This window comes from Sinocyclocheilus grahami, unplaced genomic scaffold (genome assembly GCF_001515645.1).
Source record: "Sinocyclocheilus grahami isolate Dianchi unplaced genomic scaffold, SAMN03320097.WGS_v1.1 scaffold1552.1, whole genome shotgun sequence".
Lineage (NCBI taxonomy): Eukaryota > Metazoa > Chordata > Actinopteri > Cypriniformes > Cyprinidae > Sinocyclocheilus > Sinocyclocheilus grahami.
In genome coordinates this window covers 208,787-220,162 of record NW_015506731.1, presented here as the reverse complement: position 1 = coordinate 220,162, position 11,376 = coordinate 208,787, and the positions used below count along the sequence as shown (strand labels likewise).

General features: G+C 35.7%; 2 protein-coding genes across 3 annotated transcripts in view; one reads left to right on the top strand and one right to left on the bottom strand.

Annotated features, from left to right (window-relative positions):
- The first annotated feature begins 1,695 nt into the window (after positions 1-1,695).
- LOC107571143 (actin-related protein 2/3 complex subunit 5-like protein) lies at positions 1,696-4,908 on the top strand. Of its 2 annotated transcripts, none has more exons than XM_016257428.1 (4): positions 1,696-2,159; positions 3,815-3,887; positions 4,240-4,416; positions 4,619-4,908. In XM_016257428.1, the coding sequence occupies exons 1-4, from the start codon at positions 2,020-2,022 to the stop codon at positions 4,733-4,735; spliced, it is 507 nt and encodes a 168-aa protein (XP_016112914.1). In that variant the 5' UTR covers positions 1,696-2,019; the 3' UTR covers positions 4,736-4,908. The 2 variants fall into 2 exon arrangements, with proteins under 2 accessions (XP_016112914.1, XP_016112915.1); XM_016257429.1 differs by having other exon boundaries at positions 1,720-2,159; positions 4,501-4,908.
- A 1,187-nt stretch (positions 4,909-6,095) lies between these two features.
- The window catches only part of LOC107571140 (golgin subfamily A member 1-like), a 25,874-nt gene continuing 20,593 nt past the window's right edge, over positions 6,096-11,376 (bottom strand). The window contains exons 15-18 of the mRNA XM_016257425.1: positions 10,607-10,666; positions 10,261-10,527; positions 9,066-9,152; positions 6,096-7,654 (exon numbers count right to left, since the gene is read on the bottom strand). Of these exons, the coding sequence (XP_016112911.1) occupies positions 7,577-7,654; positions 9,066-9,152; positions 10,261-10,527; positions 10,607-10,666 (492 nt within the window). The 3' untranslated portion in view covers positions 6,096-7,576. The remainder of the gene's footprint in view (positions 7,655-9,065; positions 9,153-10,260; positions 10,528-10,606; positions 10,667-11,376) is intronic.

Sequence of the window (11,376 nt, the reverse complement as noted above, 5' to 3'; positions counted from 1 at the left end):
TGCAAGGCACAAGAAACAATAAAACATACATGTAGAAGTAAAAAAACAAAACAAACAAAAAAACACTAAAAGTAATTACATCGTCATGAAAAGGAATGGATGGTATGGGAACAGACCGGGTCATTCGCTCCCAGTGACCTGCATGCTATTTCATCAAAGTAAAATGTGAGTTCAGCATCTTTTTTTAGATTCTATTTACTTGACAAATTAGTTTACTTGCTTGTTTTAAGTTTGTGTTTTAATGAATCCAATTATTTATTATAGGGCAGTGAATGGCGTCATCATGTCTTACAATGTCAAATAGCATGAAAAAGAAGAAAAGGTTTTGAACATTTTTTTAAACAAATAAAACAAATTTGTTCAAGATGGTGCACTGGTTTGATCTTTGATCCATCTGTGAAATGTAATACACATTATATTTTCTAGGAAGAAATGTATAACATTGATATGAAAACATCTGCTGTCCTCTAGTGGTCACTGGCTGCTGTTTGGCCAGGTAGGTAAAGAAGCTCCCTTAAATCTCAATGACTTGGAAAAAACTCATTCAAAACTATAGGATAAATAAAGTCTAGTTTAGTCTAGCCTTCTCACTGTTCCTTAGTACGCTTTAAGATATACCATGTTAAGTCCTAAATGTATTTTATTAGTTAAATGGTATTTGTCACAAATTCTCCAGACTTTGTAACAGTTTATATTTCCAAACAGCTTGGGGACAGATAGGTTTGTCAAATAGTTCATTTAAAATGTTTAATGTTAAAAAAAAACTATAACCATTTTCATTTATTTGTATGAAAATGAGTATGAATAAATTCATATTTAGGATTGACTGACAATTTCATAAGGAGGAAAATAAACAGTTTGCAACTTTAAAAAGTCGTATAATGATATATTTCAATGGCAATTGGATTGAAAAAGCATATTGCAGTTAATAAAACTATTAGAGTTGTATATACATAACATGAAAACTAAATATATTTCGGCATGTATAATGATGATTTTGATGATGATTACTATTGATGAACAGAGTAATACATTATAATAACATATTTCAGTAGCCATTGGATAGAACAGGAATATTGCACAGTTGTTAATATTATTAGAATTTTATTAGATTGATACGATGAAAACAAAAAGGATATTAGACCATGTATTATGATTATAAACAAATAAATAAAATGTAAATAAATAGCCTAAATGAACATTTCTCTTCATGTTGTTTATGCTAAAATCTATAAGATGCCAATGTGTTTTGAGTTGAAAGAAAATTTCATAAAGAGGAAATATTTTTTTTTCAAATGTAAATATACAGTGTATATAATAACATACCATATATCAGTGGCCACTGGATAGAAAATGCATATTGTACAGTTATTAATATTATTAGAGAAGTTGTACATAAAAACAAAAAAGATATGAGCATGTACTATAATTATGATGATAATAATAGGCCTAAATAAATACATAAATAGCAGTCGTTATTGTATGTTACGAATAAGCATTTCTCTTGGTGTTGTTTATGTTGTAGAATATGCATAGCTTAAAACAGGGCTCTGTCAAACTCAGTTCCTGGGGGACCGGGGCCCTGCAGAGTTTAGATTCAACCCTAATTAAACACACCAGTCCTTCAGGCTTGTTTGAAAACTGCATGGTATGTGTGCTGAAGCAGGGTTGAATCTAAACTCTGCACACCCCTGCCTTAATATATAAGCTGCAGGTTCCATCGCTGCATCACAGGAAACGGAAACACAGTGTGACAGCGTAACCGTGGCGTGCAATTCCGTTTCCGCTCCAGTCGGGATTTGTGTCCGCTCTGCAGGAATGTGTGGAGATGCTCTCGCTGGGGGAGAGGTAACAGCCGCACCTTCCTGCTGACAGATGAACCCACTCACGGCGCGCCGCGTCTTCGGCTCTCGGCACTGAGGGAAGCGGAGACACACTCGCATCCGCGCGGCTGCAGGTCGCTCCCAGTATCGCACATTCCCGGACTCGCGTGACTGACTGAAGCTGCTCCTCCTCCTCATGGCGAAAAACACCCTGTCCTCACGATTCCGGGGAGTCGACATCGACGAATACGACGAGAATAAATTCGTGGACGAGCAGGACGAGGCGGCCGAGCAGCAGGGACCGGACGCGTGCGAGGTGGACCATCTGATCAGGCAATATCCTTCAGACCAGTGCTGCTGTCATGCTCGATCATACTGACGGGTCGTGTTTATCATCTCTGTAAAACATGCCAGGAGGAAGTTCATCTCTCTTAAGGTCACCCAAAAACAGCCTGGTCCTAGTTTAGATGTAGCTCATGCATGATTTACGCACAGGTTGTGTCTCAAACCCCAGTCAGCTGCCTACCGAGGCATCAGCGCCCCTGTGATGTCCAGAAGTGCTGTCCGGTGTCTAGACAGACAGACAGATCACTGTGAGTTCAGCCAGTCATAGAGTGAACGTTAATAATAGTGAACCTGTCTAATAGGTGCACAGTGCGTGTGATGTTGGACAGTTTTAGGTTTATAAAAAAATATTGCTGTTTTGTATTTAAAGTAACAGTTTATTTAGTGGAGTTATTGGTGGTGCTGATTACTTTCCTTTCTAGTTATTTTATGTTATTTAAAATATTTTATAATATAAGTATTTGAAATTTTCGGTTATATATATATATAGATATATATATATATAATTTTTTTATTTCTAGTTTATTTCTGTTTTATTTCAATCTCCAGTAAGTTATCACTCTGATTAAGTTTTTTTAAGATAATTTTTTTCTGGCTTTAGTTTAGTAAACATCAGTTTTTAACTTATAGATCAATTACATTATGTTTTTAAATTTTTTGAGGGCTATTTTGATATTACACTGACTGAAAATATTTTTTTTTTATTAGTTTACTTTTGGTGCCACGGACATTTTAGTTTCATTTTAGTTTTTTACATCCTTAGAATAACCTTGAATATGACATGGTCATGCAGTTTTGACGTGATATATAGTCTTCGGTTGTGTTTTTAAGTGACACACCAGTGTTGCCAAATCAGAAAGCAATTATTTTGTTTCATTGAAAAAAACTCCCCCTCTTTCCCCCCAGCTGTGCATGAATGTCATTTATTTAATCAGGTCATCAGCGGTTGTAACTGGAACGATCCATTTCTGGTGCACATTTTTAGACTGTAAGAGCTTAAGAGGTCTGAATCGGACATCTCACCCTCTAATATAATAAAGACATGAATTGCATGTTTGTGTCATCAGCATATGGATTATTATAGTGTCGGTTTTGCATTTTCTTTTGATCATTATTGATTTCTTTAAAGGAGGATGATTTTGTGCATAAAGGTAGTGAATATTAATACTCAGATCTCTGAAATCTTTAAGTGCGTAATAATGATTGTTTTCAAACTGGTTTCTTGAACACTCGCACCTCATCATCCATTGGTTGGACAAAAGACATAGTCCCGCCCCAAAAGTGTTGCTGTTTCGGGCTGCTCGGGCTGATTAAACAGAACAATGTTTTTATATGCCACAGAGAAACAGTTTACACTTTTCAGAGAACTATAAATGATTTATTTTTAGTTGTCTCTGCATATAGGAGGAAGTATTTTAACACGAGAAAAATTACAAGCTTCAGATTTAAACCTCATTCGTAATCAACCAGTGAGACAAATGCCAGATACGTTGTTTTTAACACCAGCTTCTCTGTAAACTTTTTGAATATTTTCCAAAGTTTTAACCGCACTAAAAACAAGATTTACTCCACATCTAAAGAATGCTCTTTGGGGTTTTTGAGAGTCTCTGATTGGTCGGTCAGCTTTCCTAAACTAACTGATGCACAGGGGACATGATGACAGCATTTCACATCGCATTGAGGAATCCACCAATCAACTCCAAGAATCCAGCAGTGAAAGTAAGAGCCAGTTCTGTTACTCAGACGTCAGACAGTTTGATGCATTGCTTTCAGATGTTCAAGAACACTGTTATTAGGGGCCCTATTTATGCATAACAGATTGTCATAGCAATGACATGTCATGTGTCTGAAATGTGCTGTTCATTTGCCTTTGGAGTGTGAATGGAATGAATGGTGTAAACATTAAAATACTAGATTTACATATATAAGAATTTTTGTTGAAATTATATTTTGGTGCATCACTAGTTATTATGCGTCCATCGAGTGCATATAGAATTTCTCTTTTTGATTAGTGTTTGTCTTTTTCACCTCCTGCACTTGTTTGTTGCGCTCCCTCCACCTCCTCTCTCAGGAGCGGGCACAGGTGGTGGTGTTACGAGTGCTGACTGCATTCAAGAGCAGCGATATCGAGCCGGCCGTGAAGTCTCTGGACAAGAACGGAGTGGACCTGCTGATGAAGTACATCTACAGAGGCTTCGAGAAGCCCTCGGACAACAGCAGCGCCATCCTGCTCCAGTGGCACGAAAAGGTCGGTCTATGGATTAAAGAGACTTGATCTTGGAGTATGTTTTTCATCTCACACGTCTATTTGTGTTATTGTCTTCTCACTCAGGCTTTCGCTGTGGGGGGTCTGGGGTCCATCGTACGGGTGCTGACTGCGAGAAAATCTGTCTGAGAAGCCGAAAGAAATCGAGAGCTAACCAGCCACGGGATTTGTTTCTCTTTCTTAGACACGGACAGCTTCTTCTTTCACAACTCAACCTTATCTGGGGGGAAACCACTCATGCTCAACCGATTATTTCACTCAAAAGCAGAGATACTGTATGATATTTAATGTAAATGATTGATTCTTCAATATGTTATTACGGAAGACACGATTCTCGACTAATGAAGGTGAACGGTTGTGCGACGGAAGGACGATGAGTCTCATGACGAGACTTTGCTGTCTAAGCCTTGATCAGCAGTTTCAGGACACGAAATACTGTGATGAATATGAAAGTTGTATTTGCGGGTTTTTTTTTTTTTTTTTAAAAGGGGAAGACAAAAAAAGGGGAACCTAATTAAAAAAAAAAAAAAAAAAAAAAAAAAAAACTTATTGCAGCTAATTGATTAACATCTCTCATTTTCATGTAGTTTATCTTAATGTACTAAAATAACAAAAAATAAAACCGATAGAAAAATATAAAAAAATTACAGAAACTTGAAAATCTGTAAATAAAAATGAATTCTAACTATTAATAAAAACTAGTAAAACTATTGCAATTGTATTTCAGTGATACTAAAATAAGTTACAGATCTGATAAACTTCTCAGGGACATACTTTTTAGACACTTTTTCAGTTTATATCTTCATTAGAATAAAAATAAAAAATTCTGTCCTAATATGCATATCAGTCATGTCTGGTTCTTTATTTTGCACCTCTATAGGAACCTTTTAACCGGTTTTGCTATGTCCAGTTATTTGGAAAAGTAACAGTATACTTAAGTTAATAGTACACCCAAAAAAACAAAAATCCTCAGTATTTTTTTACATCAATTCAAATATGTAAACATCCTTAAATCAAGATCCATTTACTTGAGATGCAAAATGAAGATATTTAGTCGTTTTCTGAGAAACTGAATACAATTAAGTGTATAGAGTAAGAACAAATATCTGCCAGTGAGGTATGAATTTTTTTAAGCTCATTGGCAGATATTTGTTCTTGTTGAAATCATAAACTCGCCTCATTTTAATACATTTCTGAGGAAACGAAGACTTTTCTTCTCAAGTACATGGATCTTGATTTCAGAATATTTAAGACATTTGCACTGGAAAACAACAAATGCTGCTTACGAATGTCACTTTTTTTGTGGTGTGATCAGATGGTACAGTAAAAATTATTTCCATATTCTAGTGTTTGAGAGCAGAGCTATTCGAACTAAGCTATTTTTTTTTTATTTTGGAAAATCATTTAAAAAGCAATGTAGATTTGTTGGAAGCTGTAATTTCACATTTTGCAGTGTTGCTAATTCAACTCATTGTGCGCTCCCTAGACATTTTCTTTACTTGGTCTTACAAAGGTCTCTGATCATTGATCTTCTGTTAGTTCTGGTCTGCAAATGATTCAGAAATGCTTTCTCATCACTTTCAGATCCACTGAACAAAAGCACTTTAGTCAGCACTGGTAACCACACAGACGCACAAATGTGTCTTCAGACAAAGTCACTGAGAAAGATTTTAATTTTTGTCAAGTTTTGATATTCCTGACATACCATGAAGTGAAACCAAAGTACGGATGTAGTGGTATTTTGCTGAAAGCAGATGCAATGGATACTGTGACGGCTACAGTATCATAACATCAACCAAAACATGAATACAGTTGTAGAAAAGTGCATTTTGGATCTTTCTATAAAAATCTCATTCCGAAGCGGTTCATACACAGGCCATTTATCTGCATTTTCCAGAGAACCTTCATTTACGGCAAAACAAATTCTCAGAATCGACTGATTCAAACTTCATAATAGGAGTTCTATCAGTCTTTACATAAAACAGAAATCTTTGGGATTCTTTTTCTAAAAACAGGTAACACGTTAATCATACCGCAGAGATATTCAGCTATTTTTACCAGAAGAGTGTCATTCAGAGTGTTAACCTTAGTGCTGATGTGGCCTTGAAGTGTTAAAACACACAAAATTACATTGTTCTGACAGCAAAACACTGGCTCTGACTCAAAACCACTTTGTTTTCACAGGGAAAAAGGAGAGATGTTTCTTTTGACATGTTCTCAGAGAAATAGAAATGCAGTTAGCCTTGAATGTTAAGGCTTCAAGTGTACTCAAATGCTTCAGTATACACTCAAAACCAAAGTCCAATCAAAGCATTCGGTATAAGGCATGCATGCTTGTTTCCTCAGTCTGTGCATATATGCCTTTATATTACAGTTTCAAGCCCACAGTGAAGAATCTCGCACGCATATACGCACATACACACTCATATGATCACAGTTTTGAGACTAATGCATGTGTATGATGACAAAAGAAAAAAACCTTAAGGTATGTATCCACTGATTTATAAATCCTCATCACTTATATACAGGTATTCATATATAAATACTTGTATGGAATGTACGTAACTGTAATTTACACATAAACAAGGCAGATTAAAGAAAGATGCTTCCACATATTCAAAATCACAACAGTATGTGAAATCCCATTCCTGATTTTCACTGACGTCCGGTATTGGAGGAAAAGGGCATGCGTTTGTTGTCTATATGAGGACCACTGAAATAGAGCAGCGCATATGATTCCCCCAACCGTGATTTCAAGGAGCTCAGATTGGAGTTCCAAAAAAAGTAAATGAAAATAAGAATCGTTTTCCATCCTTTTCCAGTTGAAGGATGTTGGAAACAGCAGTTGTAGAAACTACGGAGGATATGAATGAGACGGATGATGCCTTTTAACCATTACTTAAAAGATGAAATTCCCCAGTCACGAAAAGATGTTGATAAAGCATTTGTTTCCAGTCCCTGCAATATTTTAGTGAAAAATGGAGAGAGTTGTTTTGTGTCCCATTGTTTAAAGGGCATGAGCTACATAGGAACTGTTGAGGCAGAGACTGAAACTGCGGAGTCGGCAATTGCTCCCTCCAGACGTCAGTAGTTTTCTACTGAGATCATTCACTATTTCACTTTTTTTCAGAGTATTTGTCTCTCAGCTCCAACTAGAGGTTCCTGAGATGGAAGGCCGTATGATACCTTTGGGTGTGGGCTTGGAACCAAACCATGACATCTGAAACGCACATAAAACATTAAGACTTAAACAGCGCTTCTATCATTTAAAAAACACAGAAATCTCGCCACCTCGTTTCATCTGTGCATAAGATGTTTGAGAATGTTGTGACTAGGAATGCACTGCTATAGAAACTTTACTGAATTTCTTAAGTTGTTTGTTTACCGTTAACTTACTTCAAAATAGTTACAGTACAGTACAGTTTTTTTAAAGAAATGAATACTTTTATTCAGCAGCACAACTGTTATCAACATTGATAATAATAAGAAATGTTTCTTGAGCAGCAAATCGGCACACTGGAATGATTTCTGAAGAATCATGTGACACTGAAGACTGGAGTAATGATGCTGAAAATTCAGCTTTGCATCACAGGAATAAATTGCCTTTGAAAAACATATACAAAAAAACTAAACTTATTTTAAATCGTAATATTTCACAATATTATTGTATTTTTGATCAACTAATTGCAGCCTTGGTGAGTCTAAGAGACTTTTCAAATACAAACATCTTACTGTACGGTAGTGTACATTATGTTTAATGTGATTACTGAACACATACTTCTGATAATTAACAGTAAATACACAGTCAATTATCATTAATATATTTATAGTTATTAATAACAATAATATTATTAATGTATTAATTTAATAATAATAATGGGAATGTTTATTATCAAAAATTATTATTATTGTTTAGAATTATTACAACAATTATTAACTATTTAAATAAATAATTATCCACTTTTTGATGCCAATAGCTGATTATTTTCATGTTTCGGCCTGTAACTAATATGATTATGCCGCCTGCTTTTAGAAATAGTACTAACACAACAGCTTCAATCTACAAGATGTTTAAAATTAAATTATAAATCTACAGTAGAAAAGACGAATCACTATTCCCCTTTCGAGATTGCGCAAAGAGAGAGAGAGAAGTGAAAAATAATAAATGCTACATATTCTGCTTTTCTGATCATTAAAAAAAAACATATGTACATTACTAGTGACATTTAACCCGATTTCAAATAAAGTTAAACTTCTGTATTAAAACAATCAACCTTTTCCACAAATCCTCCACATAGGCCACAGGGTACCTTTGAAAAGGGGCGGCAGGGATTGAAGCGGTGAGCGTAATGTAGCACAGTGATGTGCGGTGATTTCCAGCACTGCTGCTGGGGTGAGCTATAAATACCTGCCAGCTGCTATTCCTGACCGTGTCACTGAGTGCTATTGGTTTGATTCAGAGCGGTGAGCCAGATATCCTGACCCACATTGTTAGCTGCCTTAGCAGAGTGGCCGAGTTAGCTCATGGGTGCGGAGGAGAGCACTGCTGGGTGTGATGAGGCTAGAGAAGAACGCAGGCTGACCTCCATCATACTTACAGATTTATGCATATACGTTTGTTTCTCACACACCTTGTACTCCAGTGTCTGTTTGAGCATGTCCTCTTCTTCTTTTGTGAAATGCAGAAGTACAGAAATGGCTCTGATGAGCTGGAAAGCCTGAAGAGAGAGACAGAGAGACTCAGAGAGAGGTAACCTCTCATGGGAGAATTCATACAAGCAACACTTATACTGCTGTAGTGAAGAGTTAGCAGAGGACTCTCTAGTGTTTGAAAATCAGTGATGCACACACCAACTGTATTGAAGAGGTGAATTAGGGTAAATAATGTACCAGAAAATCTTTTATAGGACACCGTGGCTCCATTAATCTGCATTATAAATTAAATGCTTCTGCAACAAAGGACGACCGGATGTGCTTAATATGTTTTTGCAAATGTAATGCTTTTTTCAGGATTCTTGGATCAATAGAAAGTTCAAAGGAACAGCGTTTATTTTAAATATAAATCTTTTGTAACATTATAAATGTCCTTACTGTCACTTTTTGTCAATTTACAGCATCCCTGCTGAATAAAACTATTAACAGAATTCACCCAAAAATGTACATTTGCTGAAAATTTGTTTCTTCATTAGCACAGATTTGGAGAAATTCAGCATTACATTACTTGGTAACCAAAGGATCCTCTGCAGTGAATGGGTGCCGTCAGAATAAGAGTCCAAAGCTGATAAAAACTCAAACCACGAGTAATCCACACAACTCCAGTCTATTAATTAATGTATTGTAATGTGAAAAGCGGTGTTTGTAAGAAACAGATTAATCTTTAAGGCATTTTAACTTTAAACCATCACTTCTGGCCAAAATACCAGTCCATAATCCATAATTATTTATGGATTATTATGTTTTTATCAGCTTTTTGGACTCCCATTCTGACGGCACCCATTCACTGCAGCTGAAAAAACTCAATTACATCTTGGATGTCTCAAGGGTGAGTAGATTTTTAGCAAACTTTCATTTCTGGGTGATCTATTTAAAAAAAAAAAAAAAAACTAACAGACAAAACATTTGGATGGTAGTATATGGGTTTTTTCCCCCACTTGGTCACTTAATCATCTGCCAGGATACAAACTAAAGGTTAATACTTATTTCTAGGAGTCTGCTTTAATACCTAACTCCAAGAATGATCAGCAGTAATAAATGACACCTTAGCAAGAAACACTAATTACATCAGTCTAGTGTAGCAAACAGGTCAGATACCCATCAAGCCCTCACCTCTGCCTCTCTGCAGGACATGAACTTCAGCACCACGTGTTTGAGGTACTCAAAGTTGATCTCTCTTGTGTCTGTGAGGTCTGAACTGTTGGTGACTGTGGTGTTGGAGGTGATGGGAGGTGGGCCTGAAGTTTGAGGGAGTCCTGGAGCTGAGGTTGGAGCTGTGGCGGGCATCTGTGTCTCTGAGACCGTCTTATCAGCTGATCTCTCCTGCCTGCCTTCCTGGAGTCTCTCCTTCATCTCAGAGTCAGGATCTGGCTTCAGTTTCTGTTGCACAAGCACTCTGTGAGGAAATGCGTACCGACAGCTGATGTGGACTTTAATGCTTCTGAATAAACATACGAACCAGCTCTTTCTGCAGTGTCCTCTTGAGTTCTGCAAGCCTCTGCTGTAGCTGCTTTATTGTCTGGGGGGGGAAAAAACACAAATATTTAAGTGCAAATACTAGTGATTGTGTATGAATTTGAATATTCAAAACAATCCCTGGTTTAAATAATTTTAAATCTTTCACTGAATCAAAGTCAAAGCAGTTACTGAATCCAACCTACTCACCGAAAAACATTACTTTTGGACATGTCCGAATCGAACTGAAACAAACCGTTTCGTGTTCTTAAGATTTGAGAATTTGAATATCATTATCATAAGTTTAATATCAAAATCAATATGATTTGCCAGGTAATATAAAAACGTGTTAAGAAATCTGCTGTTTTTTTGTTTTTGTTTTGTATTGCTTTTTCCAATAAATGACAATTATGCAATGATTCAAAAAATTATAAATGAATAAAACATTAAAGTACATTTAAAATCTAAAAAAAAACTATTAAATATATAACCAAAACAGTATTTTTTATAAAGGTTACTTATAGGGGTTTGAACCAGTGATATTGCGATACAATTATAAATACGTATTTATTCATTTTTTTACATTTCAAATCAATTTTTATATTTATATTATCCATTTTCATTATCATCTCAGTTTTAGTAATTTTGTTGTGTCTGTCATTTTTTGTTTTTTTTTATATATATTCAGTTTTAGTTATTTTAGTATGTCAAGTTAAACTAAATTAAAAGAAGTAATGCTGCCTTAGAAACTAGCTGAAATAAAGAGTTTTTATA

Excerpts from the sequence above, each read along its gene's own strand:
- LOC107571143 (XM_016257428.1), top strand. The coding sequence starts at position 2,020 with ATGGCGAAAAACACCCTGTCCTCACGATTCCGGGGAGTCGACATCGAC. Across the intron at positions 2,160-3,814 it reads GTGGACCATCTGATCAGGCA|AGGGGACATGATGACAGCAT; the intron begins ATATCCTTCAGA and ends TAACTGATGCAC. Across the intron at positions 3,888-4,239 it reads CCAAGAATCCAGCAGTGAAA|GAGCGGGCACAGGTGGTGGT; the intron begins GTAAGAGCCAGT and ends CTCCTCTCTCAG.